At 38.0% G+C, this 18,115-nt stretch overlaps 1 protein-coding gene, 1 non-coding gene and 1 pseudogene across 3 annotated transcripts; 1 reads left to right on the forward strand and 2 right to left on the reverse strand.

Annotated features, from left to right (window-relative positions):
- Positions 1–2,633: 2,633 nt before the first annotated feature.
- Positions 2,634–4,534, forward strand: LOC144714637 (ATP synthase subunit beta, chloroplastic pseudogene; annotated as a pseudogene).
- A 4,383-nt stretch (positions 4,535–8,917) lies between these two features.
- TRNAF-GAA (transfer RNA phenylalanine (anticodon GAA)) lies at positions 8,918–8,990 on the reverse strand. Its single transcript has one exon. It is a non-coding gene; the product is annotated as a tRNA-Phe (tRNA).
- Positions 8,991–12,427: 3,437 nt separating this feature from the next.
- On the reverse strand, positions 12,428–17,887 carry LOC144714317 (phospholipase A1 PLIP2, chloroplastic-like). Of its 2 annotated transcripts, none has more exons than XM_078589038.1 (5): positions 17,301–17,887; positions 16,220–16,762; positions 14,374–14,433; positions 13,838–14,254; positions 12,428–12,981 (listed from the first exon to the last, which is right to left on the reverse strand). In XM_078589038.1, the coding sequence occupies exons 1-5, from the start codon at positions 17,763–17,765 to the stop codon at positions 12,442–12,444; spliced, it is 2,025 nt and encodes a 674-aa protein (XP_078445164.1). In that variant the 5' UTR covers positions 17,766–17,887; the 3' UTR covers positions 12,428–12,441. The 2 variants fall into 2 exon arrangements, with proteins under 2 accessions (XP_078445164.1, XP_078445163.1); XM_078589037.1 differs by having other exon boundaries at positions 12,428–12,984; positions 17,301–17,883.
- Positions 17,888–18,115: the final 228 nt, after the last annotated feature.

The following is an 18,115-nucleotide window of genomic DNA, read 5'->3' on the forward strand; positions in this document are numbered from 1 at the left end:
AATTTACCTCAAGAGCTGTGGGGAGAGGCTGTGAATATTGCTGTTTACCTTCTCAATCGGTCATCCACTTCATCTTTACAAGGTGTGACTCTTATGAAAGATGGACAGGGAGAAAACCCTCAGTAGCTCATCTTCGCATTTTTGGCTCTATATAGTACATGTAAAAAGTACTAAACTACCTCAGAGGAAGCTTGAGGATCGAAGTACTCCTATGATTTTTGTGGGATATGAGCTAGGTTCCAAAGCCTATCGTTGCTTTGACCCAGTCAAAGGATCTATTCATATCAGTCGAGATACAATTTTTGAAGAGAATGCCCAGTGGGATTGGAGACACAAAGGTGAACAAGTACCTACTCTCACTTTTTATCCTGTCTTATCCACTAATGAGACAAAAGAAGATGCCCATCACTTGGAGAATGAAGAGCAAGGAGAAAACCTGCAACCTCTAGAAGTTACCTCGGACCAAATCTCAACATCTGAGGTATCTTCAAATCGAAAATACAAGTCCCTCACTCAATTATATGAAGAAACAAGTCCTCAAAGTATGGAAGAAGATGAATGTCTTGTGTCCACTGAAGAACCTATGACATACCAAGAAGCATCACAAGAAGAAGTCTGGAGACTAGCCATGGAGGAAGAAATGAAGGCCATTATCAAGAACTCTACTTGGTGTTTGGTAGAATCACCGGAAGGTTGCAGACCAATTGGTCTAAAATAGATTTTTAAAATCAAAAGAGACGCACTTGGGAAAATTCTGAGACACAAAGCAAGACTAGTAGTAAAAGGCTATTCTCAAAAACAAGGAATAGACTATGGAGAGGTGTTCGCTCTGGTGGTAAGATTTGAATCCATAAGAGTTATGATTTCTATAGCAGCTAAAAAGGGGTGGACTTTACATCACCTCGATGTGAAATCAGCCTTTCTGAATGGGGATGTGGAAGAAGATCTCTATGTGAAGCAACCGAAAGGATTTGTGGTCCAAGGTAAAGAGGGTCATGTTCTTAAACTAAGAAAGGCCTTGTATGGGCTCAAACAGGCCCCTCGGGCATGGTACTTCAAGCTACACAAATGTTTGGTGTCTTTGGGTTTCATAAGAAGTAAGTATGAACAGGCCATTTATTACCGAACTCCATTTGATAATTGGAGTCCATGTTGATGACCTTCTACTCACGGGAAAGGAAGAAAGTGACATAAATGTTTTCAAGGGACAGATGAAGGATCACTTCGATATGAGTGACCTTGGCAACTTAAGCTGCTACTTGGGGATCAGAATAAGTCAAGAAAGAGATTGTATAACCCTATCTCAAAAGATATATTCCGAAAATATTCTCAAACATGCCAAGATGATAGAATGCAATTCCATACATACTCCAATTGAAACAAGCCTCAAGTTCAATAATCTGAGTGCATCTAGTGTTGATCCAACATTTTTCCGAAGTCTCATAGGAAGTCTAAGGTACATTACCAACACACGACCAGACTTGTCCTATTCTATAGGTTACATAAGCAGATTTATGGACAAACCTACTTCGGAGCACTTTTCAGCTCTTAAGCGAATCCTGAGGTACTTAAGAGGGATGCTTGAGTATGGATTGGTGCATGAAAAAGGGAACAAGGAAGAAAGCTTGGTGGGGTACAGTGACAGTGATTTTGCAGGTGACAAGAACAATCGGAAAAGTACTTCAGGAAAAGTATTTTTTTACAATACTGCCTTAATTAGTTGGTCATCACATAAGCAGAAGACAGTCTCACTATCTTCATGTGAGGCAGAATATATGGCTGCTACTTCGGCTGCTTGTCAAGGTGTTTGGTTGAGGAGGATTATTGGGGAGTTATGTGGAGAAGAAATAGAAGCGACAAAACTCCTCATGGATAATAAATCTGCCATTGTCTTAAGTAAAAATCCGGTGCAACACAGCCGAACCAAGCATATTGACACAAGATATCACTTCATTAGAGAATGTGTGGAGGAGAATATGATTTCCGTGGATTATGTAAAGACTGAAGACCAACTTGCGGATATTCTTACTAAAGGGCTTGGAAGAGAAAAGTTTTTGGAAATGAGAAGACGTCTTGGAATTGTGAACGTTTACGATAGGAGTCTGAATCATGAGGGAAATTGAAGATGAAGATCCAGACTCTCTCCAGTGATCGCCGGCGGGAACGTCTCCCGCGAGAAGTCTGTTGGACTCACGTTCTTAGTTCATTATTTCTGTTTCAGGTCTGATCGCGACCGTCCATCGTCCTGAGTTATAATGGCGATCTCGCCTCCACGTGGGATGCCAGCTCATATCCTTGGAGGCCGTTGCAACAAACTTAAGCCTCCATGTGGGACGCTAGCTCATATCCCGGGAGGCTGTTACAACAAACTTTTCCTCTCTACTTCCTTCATTGGTTGCTCTATAAATAAGAGCCAAGTGTTTGATGTAATGATTGAACTCTCGTTTTCCCTTTTGCGGCAAGTTTAATCTTCTTTGTCCAATTGTTCTTGTTGAGTTCCGATCGAAGAAGAGCGAGGTCATTTCTTGAACAGTCCACACGCCGTCTGCCAACATGCCAAAATTTTCAAACCGAAAAATAAGGTAATTAGGTTACACATGTTGGATATCAAAAATCGATATCCGGTGTAGCCCCTTATCGCCGTGGAGGAAAAATTGGACTATTTGGGGGAGCTGGAGTGGGTAAAACAGTCCTGATTATGGAATTGATCAACAACATTGCTAAAGCTCATGGAGGTGTATCCGTATTTGGTGGAGTAGGCGAACGTACTCGTGAAGGAAATGACCTTTACATGGAAATGAAAGAATCCGGAGTCATTAATGAAAAAAATATTGCAGAATCAAAAGTAGCTCTCGTCTATGGTCAGATGAATGAACCGCCTGGAGTTCGTATGAGAGTTGGTTTGCTCGTATGATGTTAATGAACAAGACGTACTGCTATTCATTGACAATATTTTTAGATTCGTCCTAGCAGGATCCGAAGTATCGGCTTTATTAGGTAGAATGCCGTCTGCGGTGGGTCATCAACCTACCCTTAGTACAGAAATGGGTTCTTTGCAAGAAAGAATTACGTCTACAAAGGAGGGATCTATAACTTCTATTCAAGCAATTTATGTACCTGCAGACGATTTGACTGACCCTGCGCCTGCAACGACATTTGCGCATTTTGATGCGACTACCGTACTATCAAGAGGATTAGCTGCTAAAGGTATTTATCCAGCAGTGGATCCTTTAGATTTAACGTCAACCATGCTACAACCTGCAATCGTTGGTGAGGAACATTATGAAACTGCGCAAAGAGTCAAGGAAACTTTACAACGTTACAAAGAACTGCAGGACATTATCGCTATCCTTGGATTAGATGAATTATCCGAAGAGGATCATTTAACCTTAGTACGAGCACGAAAAATTGAGCATTTCTTATCACAACCCTTCTTTGTAGCGGAAGTATTTACTGGTTCTCTAGGGAAATATGTTGGCCTTGAAGAAACCATTAGGGGCTTTAAACTTATTCTCTCAAGCGAATTAGACAGTCTTCCTGAACATGCCTTTTATTTGGTGGGTAACATCGATGAAGCTACTGCGAAAGCTATAAACTTAGAAGTGGAGAGCAATTTGAAGAAATGACCTTAAATCTTAGTGTGCTGACGCCTACTCGAATTGTTTGGGATTCAGAAGTTGAAGAAATCATTTTATCGACTAATAGTGTCCAAATTGGTATATTACCAAACCACGCTCCTATTGCCACAGCTGTAGATATAAGTCTATTGAGAATACGCCTAACAGACCAATGGATAACGGTGGCTTTGATGGGCGGATTTGCTAGAGTAGGTAATAATGAGATCACCATTCTAGGAAATGATGCAGAGATAAGTACTGATATTGATCCGCAAGAAGCTCAAGAAGCTCTTGAAAAAGCGGAAGAAAATTTGCGTAAAGCAGAAGGTAAAAGACAAGCAATGGAGGCTAATCTAGCTCTAAGACGAGCTAAGACACGAGTAGAGACTATCAATGTTATTTCCGCTAGTTGATGTTGATGCATCAGAACAATAAAAAGAAGTTCTTTATTAGACAAGACTGTCTATTTTGAGCCCAAAAATGGAAAACAATGAGATTAAGTCTAATCTAAGAAATACAACAAAAAAATGAAATGAGTATAAAAACTTATTAGATACCGGAATAACTGGTATCTAATAAGTTGTACCTACTATTGGATTTGAACCAATGACTCCGGCCGTATGAAAGCAATACTCTAACCACTGAGTTAAGTAGGTCTTTTATCACTACAAAGAAAAATTCAACTTATCACTTTTGGGATTATATATAGAATAGGATTTCTAAGCAATACCAATCCTTAAATTAATTAAAAAGCAATGGGCAAAGAATTATTATGGAGATCATCAAATACCCATCTTGACAAGAAATTATCTATATGTTAAGATGTTTATCACAAGGGCTATAGCTCAGTTGGTAGAGCAACTCGTTTACACGTGCGCCAATGTTTTTTCAAAGGAGTCAATCAAGTAATCAAATAATTGATCTTATTGATAAATTAATGTCTTACTCCATGGATTCAAGAGAACAAGAGAACAATAGCCTGACATAACAACTATTTGGTCAGTCCGATTCGAGTGTGAATTCTGATGTCAAATAAAGCCCATCATTGATTTGAGAATTGATAAGGTGAATACCCAGTCTATTCAATGTTAGGTATAACGAGTATAAGGGACTTAAAAACCTCTTTTCGTCCTATGAACTTTAAGGTGTAAGAAGTCTCATATTTGACTCTTAGAGCGGAACGATAGAGACTCCATTAAACTTTCACTTAGTTGGATCTAGGCCATAACCATAAACAGACCTACGTCAAAGTAATCCTTCTTTGAAACACTTTGTTATTGCTCTTAGATCATGATTCGACTAATGATAATGAATCAGAGCAAGTGGAGCCATCTGATTATCTTCCTGTTTTTGTTGAAGAAAAAACATGGTGGACTAACTGATCCTTTTATCAGTTAATGAAAGAGCCCAATGCAATAAAAAAATGCATGTTGGGTCTTTGAAACAGTTCGAATCATTTTGATAATAAAAAATTTGAGCTGTTTTACAGAGAAGGTCTACGGTTCAAGTCCGTATAGCCCTATACCTTATATTGAATATTTACATATTCTTTTTTCCTAATCTTATTACTACTAGTTTTTTACTAGTTAGTTGGTGAGTCCCTAGACCTAGAAGTATTACCTTCTCATAACATCGAGTCATATGTACAAGAAAATGCAAACCCAAATTTTATTTATTTGACTTCAATTGATACAATTAATAGTTCTATTTATTTTATAAAATCTCTGATCCGCTAAAAAAATCATTCTTTTTTTTTGTTAATCGTCGAATGAAATGAGATAAAACCATTTTATATTATAGTACCTTCATCAAAGAGTTTGGTTTGTGATAGTCTTTTTTTGACTTTGGTATGTATCCCTAATCCCTTTGTTTTTAAGTTAACTCAAAATCGTCACATGATCTCGGTTAAAAACGACAAACCTACTCAAACAAATCTAAGCCTCTTCGATTTCTATGAATTCAGTTGGTTTCGATATTTCATTTCTCAGATCTTTCAATTTTGCTAATATGGTATTATTTTCTATTACTATTAGAAAGTATCTTATGTCAAATTTCTGAGTCCACTTATTAGTCTACTCTACTAGACTTATATGGGTTTGCCTCAAAACAAACTTACTTTATTTATCTTGTAGTAAAAATTAAGATTCGCCTTACTAATATGAATAGGGGTTAATCTGACTAAGTGATATTCCTGTAAAAGAAAGAAGTCGGTTCATTACAAATGACCCTTTTTTTTTACTTTAGTATTACTATTCAAAATATTTTTGCATTATAACTCTACAAAACACCTTTCTTTTTATTTTTTGTTATAAAGTCGGTGGGGACAGTCGAGATCCAACTAATGTTTTTTATATGGAAAAAAATTCTAGTTTGGTTCCTAGCCCTTAAAGAGATTTAATTAACAAAATTAATAATTATCTCCATTTTACAAAAATTATCTCCATTTTACAGATAAGAATTCTAGTATTTTATAAAAGAATAGAAATTTAGGATAGGTCACAAAGAGATAATATAATTATTGCATGTATTCCTTTTTGTATATAGTTGTATTGACTCAATAGCCACATTCTATACCTGACTTTTTTATTCAAAAAAAGAATTAAATAGATTAGAAATTCCTCTTTTGTTAATGCCTATATGTTATATCACTAAGGCTAAGAATAATAGAATCCTTATTTGACTTAAGTTAAACTGTTCTGGACGAATTGACAATTAATTCTAATTCAAATCGACTAATTCAGTATATTCCACATTAATTAATAGGAGTGCATCTATGTTTCTGCTTTACGAATATGATATTTTCTGGGCATTTCTCATAATATCAAGTGTTATTCCTATCTTGGCATTTCTTGTTTCTGGAGTTTTAGCTCCCCTTAGTGAAGGACCGGAGAAGCTATCTAGTTATGAATCGGGTATAGAACCTATAGGGGATGCTTGGGTTCAATTCCGAATTCGCTATTATATGTTTGCTTTAGTTTTTGTTGTTTTTGATGTTGAAACCGTCTTTCTTTATCCGTGGGCAATGAGTTTTGATGTATTAGGTGTATCCGTATTTATAGAAGCTTTAATTTTTGTGCTTATCCTAATTGTTGGTTTAGTTTATACATGGCGAAAAGGAGCATTGGAATGGTCTTAGCTCATGAATATTCAAATAATAAAAAAGAGTCTATTGAGACAGTTATGAATTTGATTGAGTTGCCGTCACTTGACCAAACAATACCCAATTCAGTTATTTCAACTACCTTGAATGATCTTTCAAATTGGTCAAGACTCTCGAGTTTATGGCCACTTTTATATGGTACCAGTTGTTGTTTTATTGAATTTTCTGCATTAATAGGCTCGCGATTTGACTTTGATCATTATGGATTAGTACCAAGATCAAGTCCTAGGCAAGCGGACCTAATTTTAACAGCCGGCACAGTAACAATGAAAATGGCTCCTTCTTTAGTCAGATTATATGAACAAATGCCTGAACCTAAATATGTCATTGCCATGGGGGCCTGTACTATTACGGGAGGGATGTTTAGTACCGATTCTTATAGTACCGTTCGGGGAGTCGATAAGTTAATTCCAGTTGATGTCTATTTGCCGGGTTGCCCGCCTAAACCAGAGGCAGTTATAGATGCAATAACGAAACTTCGTAAGAAGATATCTCGAGAAATCTATGAAGATAGAATTGGTTATCAACAAGAAAATTGATGTTTTACTACCAATCATAAATTTAATGTTCAACGCAGTATTCATACTGGACATTACAATCAAGAATTGCTTTATCAATCATCATCTACTTCATAAATAACTTCTGAAGAATTATTTAGATCCAAAAGTTCAATATCTTCACAAAAAATAGTCAATTGAGCAGGTTATTTTTGTTAAGGAGAATCATAAAAAGCTTCAATCTGTATAAATTTCATTGTCAATATGAAAGACTTCTATAAATCCAAATGTGGGAGAGATCAAGAAGGTGCAGAGTCATTTATCTGCTTGGCTAGTCAAGTATGAGCTTGTTCATAGATCCTTGGGCTTTGATTATCAAGGAATAGAGACTTTACAAATAAAACCCGAAGATTGGGATTCCATTGCTGTCATTTTATATGTGTATGGTTACAATTACTTACGTTCTCAGTGTGCTTATGATGTCGCACCAGGTGGATTTTTAGCTAGTGTATATCATCTTACGAGAATACAGTATGGGGTTGATCAACCGGAGGAAGTATGTATAAAAGTTTTTGTCCCAAGGGAAAATCCTATAGTCCCATCTGTTTTCTGGGTTTGGAGGAGTGCAGATTTTCAAGAACGTGAATCCTATGATATGTTAGGAATTTCTTATGATAATCATCCACGCCTTAAACGTATTTTGATGCCTGAAAGTTGGATAGGTTGGCCTTTACGTAAGGACTATATTACTCCCAATTTCTATGAAATACAAGATGCTCATTAAATGATAAGAAACTTATGTCACTTAGATGATACAACTTCATATTTCAAGTCAAAGAATACTTTTACTTTAAGGTCTGTTCCCTATAAAACAGAGTTACTTGATTCTAATTCGTATTCTGCATCAGTTAAAAAGAGTAAATTTATATTATTCCTAACCCCATATAAAATGCTCTTCGTGTTTTGATAAGGAGACACAATAGAATGAATGAAAAGGGTTCTGTACTATGAACTTTGTACTGCGCATATCACATAGATAAATCCCATAAAATAAAGTAAAGTAAAACAAGTAAGAATAAATTAAAAATACATCAAAAAAAGAAAAAATTCAATAATCAAAAAAGAATCAGATTTAATTTGTACTGTATATAAAAAGGATAATTAATTTGATCTCTTTTTATCTTTCAACCCCTATAAGTTAGGGGTGCTATTTTGACTTTTTTGATTTATATATTACCTAAAATATAGATAAAGTTAGTGAACTTTTTTCTTGGAATTATTATGCATTTTTGTTATTTTTATTCATTAATAAATTTCTTTTATTAGTAATATAATTAGATCTAATAATATTAATCTAAGTACATAATAGTAATAGAATTATAAAATATAAGAAATATAATGGTAAAAAATGAAAAACGAAACTTTTTGAATCAATGAGATCAGTCATAATTTAAAGACAAAAAAGTGAGTATAATGGAATTTTTAACCCCACACCCACAGCACTTATCTTAAAGTCATCAAATCCTCCTCTTTATCTAACTATAAGCTATAAGGATGAATAAGTACGTATCAAGTTCTATTAATGTACTCAGACCTTTCTTTCTTGCTGAATTTGTATTCTATTCTTCCGAGAATTAATTATTTGTCAGGAACCAGGTTTGAACTGGTGACACGAGGATTTTCAGTCCTCTGCTCTACCAACTGAGCTATCCCGACTATACTATTTGACATGCATCACCTTATCTTACTCCATCTAGTACTTCTGTTTGTGTTCATTAAAATAACAGGACAAAAAAAAATAATAGGCGTTTAAAACTTTTTTGACTTTTTTGGTCTTAACGTAAACAGGAATTTCAAGATTGATATTATAAGTGAAAGGATAACCTAACACTAGAAATTGTTACTAGTGAATAAGTCACTTCACTATTCTCGACTATTTGTCCATATATCTTCATTTGTACGTATACAAAAACCCTTGGTCTAAACATAAAGTGCTCGGATCTTTTAGTGAAGGAGTAGAGTAAATGTAAAATACAGTCAATTTTGAGTCACCGATGAAAAAGAGGAAAAAAACTTAGGAAGTCAAATCATTTTTTTGGGGATAGAGGGACTTGAACCCTCACGATTTCTAAAGTCGACGGATTTTCCTCTTACTATAAATTTCATTGTTGTCAGTAGTGACATGTAGAATGGGACTCTCTCTTTATTCTCATCCAATTTATTTTATTGTCAAAATAAGAATAAATCAGATTCTGGAGTGAATGATTTGATTACTGAATATTCCACTATTACTTTAAATTGGAATGAATTCAGAATAACTTTTAAATCTGAAATTAGAAAATTTTTTGTTTTAATTTATCTATTTATAGATATATTAAATATTTAAATTAATATTCTGGATTCGGGTCCTGATTAATCAGTTGAAATAGCAGTATATATACGTGTGTGTTTGGTATAGAGGGTTAGCCTTTCTTAGATAGAAAGAATAATTCCAGATACCAACGTAATGCAATCAACTCCATTTGTTAGAACATCTTCCATTGAGTCTCTGCACCTATCCTTTTTCTCAAAACAAGGATTTGGCTCAGGATTGCCCATTTTTAATTCCAGGGTTTCTCTGAGTTTGGAAGTTACCACTTAGTAGGTTTCCATACCAAGGCTCAATGCAATTAAGTCCGTAGCGTCTACCTATTTCGCCATATCCCCTTTCTTTTTATTTCAGACCGGAATTCCATTGTCATCCCTTCCACTTCTTTTATTTCTATTTTAGAAATCCAAATGTGGAGTTAATTAAATTAGCTACTGATTTCTATAGTATAGCGAAAAAGTATTTACTGCTCTTTTTTGATCTATTCTCTCGTTTTAACCTTATCAAATGATCCATATCCCAATCGAAATTGATTCTATCATTGATATATCTGCAATTCAATAGTGATAAGATATATCCCTAGATCTATGCCTCTACCCACTTTATTTTTACATTGGTACATGGAATACTGCAACGGTCGATATTTAATCTTCTCTGTTTTGTCCTATTTACTTACTTTACAAATGAAACCAGAAAACTATGATCTGGATTGTATCTTTATCCTTATCTTAGACTAGATCTGCTATACGCCGAATAAAAGAGATGGGACTAATACCAAGAAAAGACTATATATAATAAGACCTTAGTATAACTATAATTGTTCTAATTTAATTTCATTTTTTTCTTTTTTTTAGATTAAAAAAAGTTTTTATTGAATTTATCAATTCATATTGAATATATTTTTATAATTTTTTATAGTTCTATTGAATTATCAATTTAAGTATTTCATTCTTATGAATTTTGATTATATATTAAAAAAAAAAAACTAGAGTAGTTAACTTAACTATTATAACTATACTATTTATTAGCTAATCTACTTAATTCTATAAGAACTCTATTAGACCTTATATATTATAAGAATATAAGTTTTATATAAAAATACCAAAACTAACTAAAATCCAATTTGACTATATTAAAAAGTACTAATAAAATTTTTGACAACATCTAGACAGATATCGATATCGTATATCTAGACAGATATTGTATATCTAGACGGTGGCGGATGACAACATCTAGACAGATATCGATATCCTATATCGTTACCATAAACAAAGCTAAAATCTTATCTCTTTCAAAAAGAAACTTTTAAATTTTTTTAAATCATAATTATTTTTTATAACTTACTGGAAACAATATAAATATTGATTTTGTTTATTTAAAATACTTTTGACAATTTTTCCTTCATTTTATTGATTTCAATATTTGGTTAATAGTTAAAAATCCAGAAAAAAATAAAATCATCTAAAAGATGTACATTAAAATATATTGAATTGAAATTTAGTTTCGCATTACCAGCTTTGTGTGGATTCGACCTTTATTTACCCTATACTATGGAAAATGTTTTATAAATATTGTCGCATAAATTAGAGCCTTAAAATGACTTTTAAGACAAATTCTGGTTTCTAAAATTCTCCACAAATGAGTTGGATAACTACATTACTGCTTCATTCTATCCTATAATGGATGCATTATCCTAGTTGAAAGAATCTGGGGAATGACAACTCCCTAAATTGGTGAAGATAACAGAGGAATCTATGTCAGTTTTGCCATCTTCTGGCCCAACAGAGAGAATCTTCTCCACTGGTTGGTATATCATTGCATACAAAAAACACTATCTGAATGCCAAAAGTATTGAATTATCGACAAAAATGAAGAACTGGTTGCGACCATACATACCCAAGTGATGTGCATGAAACACTACCACTAACTAAGATTTATGGGACAGTAAACTACCATTATGATGCTAAAGACCCACAACCAGTTCTTGGTAAAATGTATTTCAATTTTTTATGAGCACTAGTTAATTTTAGATTGCAGATTTGTAGACCCCAAATAGTTCAACGGAAGAGGACAGAACACTAAAATTCCTCCTTGGAATTGATTGATCAATGTTTGTCTTTTCTTCTAGGTTATCATTGCAGACAATCTAGGTTTCCAATCTCACGCATGCTACCTCCAACTCCACCACTCCTCGGCGTGTATCTGGTCCCCCCCCCCCCCCGCTCGGCTACACGTATCCGCCACCATCTCCCTAGCTATCAGTGGTGGTGTTCTCTTCCATCAGCTCCACTATACTCACATACACTGTCATCAAGTGTCACCAAGCGCTGCAGATTTAAGCAGGACTCTTTTCCAAGCAAACAAAACCCATATAGTGTACGGATGCAGATGGGACGGTAATTTTATCTGTGGACGAAAAAATCGTCCCATCCAGGAGTTTGGAAGATTGATGGGATGAAGAATCATCCGCCCGTCACCCTCCCATCTGGGGCCTTAGACGGTGGACGGGACAGTTTATGCATCCTGCGGGAGTCATGTATTGCTGCGCTACGTGTCAAATTGCAGTGGCCTAATGTACTGCCTCGTTCCGAACGAGGGACAGGAAGATAATGTCTTGGATGTGACGGTTTTTCAGACAGGATGGGACGAGGACAAAAATATTTGGGACGAGACTTACTCTGGACGGGGCGATCCTGTCGAACTTTTAAAAATTGGGATGTACGGGGGGACGATCTTAGTCCTGTCCCATCCTTCGCCCACGTCCTGGACGGTCGTGAACTAAAAATACCCACCAACGAATCAATGAAAAATACGAATCCACGTCAACTGTTGAGACATTTCCAGGGGAACAAGGAAGAAGACGAGGTTTACGCTCTTGGCATTGACCATCTGCTGCAGCCTCTCCAGCGACTTTCTCCCCCCTTCAACAACTACAAAAGCGGTGACGAGAAGCGATACAGGAAGCCCAGAGCTACCAATCTTCTTCACACGGAGACGCCGCCACCACGTTCCACTCCTCCGCCGCCGAGCGCTGCCGTTATTTCTGGTTTCATCGCCCGTCTCCCTGCGAAGAACAGCTGAGATTGAACTCACGTAGGCGTGCACGTCATGGTCTCTGAAGATCGTTCCCTTTGAGCCGTAAGCGTTGCCGTCGCTTAGTATTTCCAAGGGATGAGGAGAATTGAGAAACTCGTCCATGGCGGATTTGAGAAGCGGAAGGGGAGCTCCGTCTCTGCTTAGAAAATAGAGGCCGCTCTCTGGAGGAAGAAGATGGTGGCGTGGAGAGTATGTCTCCTCTGGCTGTAGTATCAGAAGCTCCCCCATTGGCGAATATAAGAGCTTCTGCAACAGAATAGAATCAGTCAGTAGTTGAGCTCCACAGAGTTCTTTTTTTCTTTTCTTTTCTTTCTCTTGAAGAAAGAAAATAATGTTGATTCAATTTGTTGCAAGAGCATCAAGCTTATGTCCCAGAAAAGGGTCAGTAAGTAGATGAGCTTCACAGATTGCCTTTTTTGGTCTTTCTCTTGACGAAAGAAACAATCTTGATCAAATGATTGAAACCCAATAATAGGAAGAACCGAGGTAGAAGTTTCTCAATCAGAATAGATTAGTTTCTAAAGGATCTTTACATACTATATAAAGGAAATGATCTGGATGATATGATTGAAAACCCACGAATCGGAAGAAGCCCATATCTGAATACAAGAAAACTTTCAGCATCAGAATTGGATAACTCTAATGAAGATCTTTACGGACGCGATGATTCTTTTTCCTGCGGAAGAAAGAAAACGATCAAGGTGAAATGGTTGAAACTCAAGAGCCGGATGAACCGATCAACACTTGCACCACCCGCGTATCTCTTTCAGGAAAAAAATGTTCTTGAGAAAAGGATGGTCTAGAAACACCCAGTTGATGGTCTTGAGAATCTCAGCAAGATAATCATGATAGCTACAGGAAAAGTCTCTAGGCATAACCCAAAATCTAATAACCGATCACCTTTAAGAAAAATTTCTGCGTGGAATATGATCAGTTAGTAGATGACATTCATTGATTTGAACCCTAAACCCTAGATTCGATATTTATTCCTTCTTATAGAAGAAAAGACTCAAGAAGAAGAAGAAGAAAAAAATCAACATCAACATGACCCACTATTTTTTATGGAAAATAAGGTTGTTCTTGAGCGATTTAGTGTTACCTTGTTCTGGAGACAAGGGTGTTCTCTGAATTTCGAGTTGATGGTCTTAAGAATCTCTGCAAGATAATCAGGATATCGACAAGAAAAGGCTCTTGGCACGATGTCTCTGTGCATGGTAACAGTCTGGACATGGCTGAGAGGCAAACCCAGTTTCTGAAGCAACAAGTCTCCCCCACACATAACATAAGGAGAGCCGAACATCACCACTGGGAGCAAGCTGGAAGGCTGCACTTGTCTTCTTGTAACCAACATGAGGCTCAAAAGAAGAGAGAGACTGCCCCCGAGAGAGTGGCCGGTGAAGCAGTACGTGGCGGAAGCTCCGCGGGCCACGTCGTGGTTGCGCACTTGAGGTAGGAGCTGTTGGTATAAGCCTTTGGCCGCCTCGTAGATGCCTCTGTGGACGAGTACACTCGTCCCCTGAGAGGGGAAATTGTATGGGTTTGTTAAATTTGCGATTATTTCAAATGGGTTGTGGTTAAAGTTTGGAAAGACGATTGATTTCTTGGAGATTTGAGCGTGGTCTCGTTGGTTTTTACCTCGAAGGGGATGGGCTCGAAGAGGAGATTTGCTTGCCATGAAGCCAAGGACTCCGAACCCTGAAAGCCCGGAGACCAGATCAGAGAAGAGAGAGAAACTCGGAAATTCTGGAGTTCCATTTTGTAGAAGGAGGGGGAGAGAGAGAGGAGCCTAATAATCCCGGAGCTCCAATAAGTAGATATCGAAAGATATATTGGTAGATTAGTAGATAGATAGATGGATAGATAGATAGATATATAGATAGATAGACAGACGAACAGAGAGATAGAAACAAAGATAGAGAGATAGACAGATAGGCAGATATATAGGTAGATAGATAGATTGATAGATGGATGGATAGATTGATAGATAGATGGATGGATGGATAGATAGATAGATGGATATATAGGTAGATAAAAAGATAGGTAGAGAGATAGAGAGATAGAAAGATAGATAGATAGAGAGAGAGAACCTAGAAATCCCTACTTTTAGGTAGGGTTGGTCGTGCGGTTAGGTCTCAATCTTTTGTGTGAATTTGTGCAAAAAAATCGCATCGCATAAATTCACACAAAAGATTGAGATCAGAGGCGGAGGGGAGAGAGAGAGCCAGCGAGAGAGAGAAAAATGATAAAGAAAGAGAGAGTGAGAGAGGAACGAGAGCGAGAAAGAGAATGAGCGGGAGGGAGCGCTAGAGAGAGAAAGAGAGTACCCTAGAGAGGGAAGAACGAGCCGGAGAGAGAGTAGCGAGAAAGAGAGAGAAGAGTGAGAGTGAGCGAGAAGAGAATGAGAGAGATGAGCGACAGAGAGTGAGAAAGGGAGAAGAGCGCGAGAGAGAGATAGAAGAGCGATCGAGAGAGAAAGGAACGACAGAGAGAGACGAGTGCGAGAGAGAGAGAGACCGAAGAGAGAGTAACGAGAGAGAGAAACAGGGAGAGAGAGGAACGACAGACAGACGAGCGCAAGAGAGAGAAAGAGGGAGAGAGAGGAAAGAGAGAGCGAGGAACGAGAGAGAAGACCTCGAGAGAGAATGAGGGAGAGAGACGAACGAAAGAGAGAGACAGAAAAGAGAGGAACGCGAGAGAAGTGCGAGAAGGGTTGGTCTTTTCGCACCGGTAGAGAGGAGGGAGAGAAATCTAAGAGCTTTAATATCTGGAATATATATGTGCACAGAGATAGAGAGATAAAGAAAGAGAGAGCCCAGAAATCCTAGAGCCCAAATTTATAGAAGAGAGGGGGAGAGAGAAGAGCCAGAAATCATAGATCCCCAATATCTATAGAAGATGGAGGGGGAGAGAGAGAAAGAGAGAACGAGAGAGAGAGAGAAAGAGAGAGAGAGAAAGAAAGAGAGAGAGAGAGAGAGAGAGAAAACGAGAGAGAGAGAGAGAAAGAAAGAGAGAGAGAGAGAGAGAGAGAGAGAAAACGAGAGAGAGAGAGAGGAAGAGATAACGAGAGAGAGAGAAAGAGAGAACGAGAGAGAGAGAGAAAGAAAGAGAGAGAGAGAGAGAACGAGAGAGAACGAGAGAGAGAGAGAGGAAGAGATAACGAGAGAGAGAGAAAGAGAGAACGAGAGAGAGAGAGGAAGAGATAACGAGAGAGAGAGAAAGAGAGAACGAGAGAGAGAGAGAGAGGAAGAGATAACGAGAGAGAGAGAAAGAGAGAACGAGAGAGAGAGAGAGAGAGAGAGAGAGAGAGAGAGAGAGCGAGAGAGAGAGAGAGAGAGAGAGAGAGAGAGAGAGAGAGAGAGAGAGAGAGAGAGAGAGAGAGAGAGAGAGAGAGAGAGAGAGAGAGAGAGAGAGAACCAGAGAACGAGAGAACGAGAGAGAGAGAAAGAGAGATAGACAGTGTGGATCGGGTAGAGAGAGAAACCTGAATGATGAAGAATCTGGTCCCGGAGGTATCGTCATCACAAATGAACCATTCACAAGGCGAAGAAGCGGAGGAACTCAAATCTTGGGCAATCGCTCGCTTTGTTTCTTCCTCAGCGGCGACGACGGCGGTGACCGAACTCGTCGTGGCGACAAAGGAAGCCATGGAAGAGCTCGTGGGCACCGCCTCTTCATCTTCTTCTTCATTTCTCCTCCATATCGAGTTCGGGTCTACCCTTAATTTCGGAGATGTAATTGGCAGGATGATCTTCGTCTGAGATTGGAGATATGACGCCGCGGTGGCAGCGATCCTATAAACAGACGATGGCGTAAAGAGGATTATACTTCTCTCCCCTCTCTTATCGCCATGATCATCGTCATGACTATGTTTTTCTTCTTGTTGTTGTTCTTCTCCTTTATCCTGCCGCTTCATGTCTTGACCTTCGGTGCTTGAATTTGTACCCTCGCCGTTTCCATTTTCTGGTTTGCTTTCGAACGAGGATGTGACGAACCGCAATCTGTGGGATTTCAGAAGATCCTCAGACTGGAAAAGACGAATTATGTTAAAAATTCGTTAATCCCAGGAAAATTCGCCCAAATTAATAAAAAAATCTTGTTCTCTGGCAAGTATTTCTAAACCACTTAAAGATCAGAGATATTTATCTATTAATATTTAAAGCCCACTTGATTACCCTCGAGCGGAAGAAAATCAGAGATATTCTGAAATTTCTCAGACAGAAGAAAATCAGGTAACAGTATGTTTACGAAAGGCCTTGGTTCAATAAGTCCCGTCATGTATCACGAAACTGAGCCTAAATTTCTTCCAACAAGTCGCTAATCAAGATTATTATCAATAATTTGGATTTTTTTTTGTACTTGGACTAGATTCCAAGAGTGTCGAAAAACACAGGAAGGACGAAGAAAACGGACGCTTAAGCCTTCTTCCCGTCGCCTTTATCTCCTGGGAGCATGAACTATGAAATTAAGAACTGTGCAAAAGATCTTCGTCGATCTTTAATTGGCGATAGCTAATTTTCTAACCAGATTATGAAGAGAACGAAGGTTTCTGGTTCGGCAGTCACCTTGATTCTGGGTATATTATAAGCGAGCTTCCCCAAATAGGCAAGCCGACGATATAAGTTCGTCTCTTTCAGAGACACTCGACGTAGCATCCTCATAAACAAATCACGATCAACTTTCACTCGCTCCTCTTCATTGAAAAACTCTGAAGAGCAACAACACGTGCAACTCTCTCCTTGAGCAAACGCTTCATCCGCCTTCTCTTCTTGAGAAACGATTCCCTGCAAAGCGGAAATCGATCCTGCGCGCAATATCTTGAAAACCCAGTTTCCTCTTCGTTGGCGTGAAGAGAGAGGAATCGACTCTGCTCCTCTCTCTTCTCTTTCTTCTGTTTCGGTGGCTTTGCTTGCGGTAGGTTGAGAGTTGTTCTTGCGCTGTGCGGTAAGTTTGAGACGTGGGGGGGTGTTGCTTGTGTGGAGAGGAGTGCCCAGGAGATATGGAGAAGCTAGGAAGCTGAGAACTCCCATGATCTAGTCTGCTCTATTCCTTTGCGCCTTCTACCGTCTTCCAAGCTCCTGGGGTCGTTGAAGGAATAAAGAGCAGGAAGAGATACATTTCCAGCCGTGCACGTCACTGAAAGAGAGACGGAGAGAGAAAGAAAAAGAAAGAGAGATAGAGAAATAGAAATAGAGAAAGAGAGAAAGGGGAGAGAAACAGAAAGAGAAAGAGAGTGTGACAGAGAAAGAGAGAGAGAAATAGAAAGAAAGAGAGTAAAAGAGCGAAAGAGCGAGAGAAATAGAAAGAGAAAGAGAGTAACAGAATTTAAGAAAGAGAGAGAGATAGAAAGAGACTAACAGAGTGAAAGAGAGGAGAAAGA

The sequence above is a fragment of the Wolffia australiana genome, chromosome 17 (assembly GCF_029677425.1).
Source record: "Wolffia australiana isolate 7733 chromosome 17, ASM2967742v1".
NCBI classification, from domain to species: Eukaryota; Viridiplantae; Streptophyta; class Magnoliopsida; order Alismatales; family Araceae; genus Wolffia; species Wolffia australiana.

Coding starts and splice junctions, on each gene's coding strand:
- LOC144714317 (XM_078589037.1), bottom strand. CDS start 17,765: ATGGGAGTTCTCAGCTTCCTAGCTTCTCCATATCTCCTGGGCACTCCT. Junction 14,434..16,219: donor CCAGATTCTTCATCATTCAG/GTTTCTCTCTCT, acceptor CCGGGCTTTCAG/GGTTCGGAGTCCTTGGCTTC. Junction 14,255..14,373: donor TCGAGCCCATCCCCTTCGAG/GTAAAAACCAAC, acceptor TTCCCCTCTCAG/GGGACGAGTGTACTCGTCCA.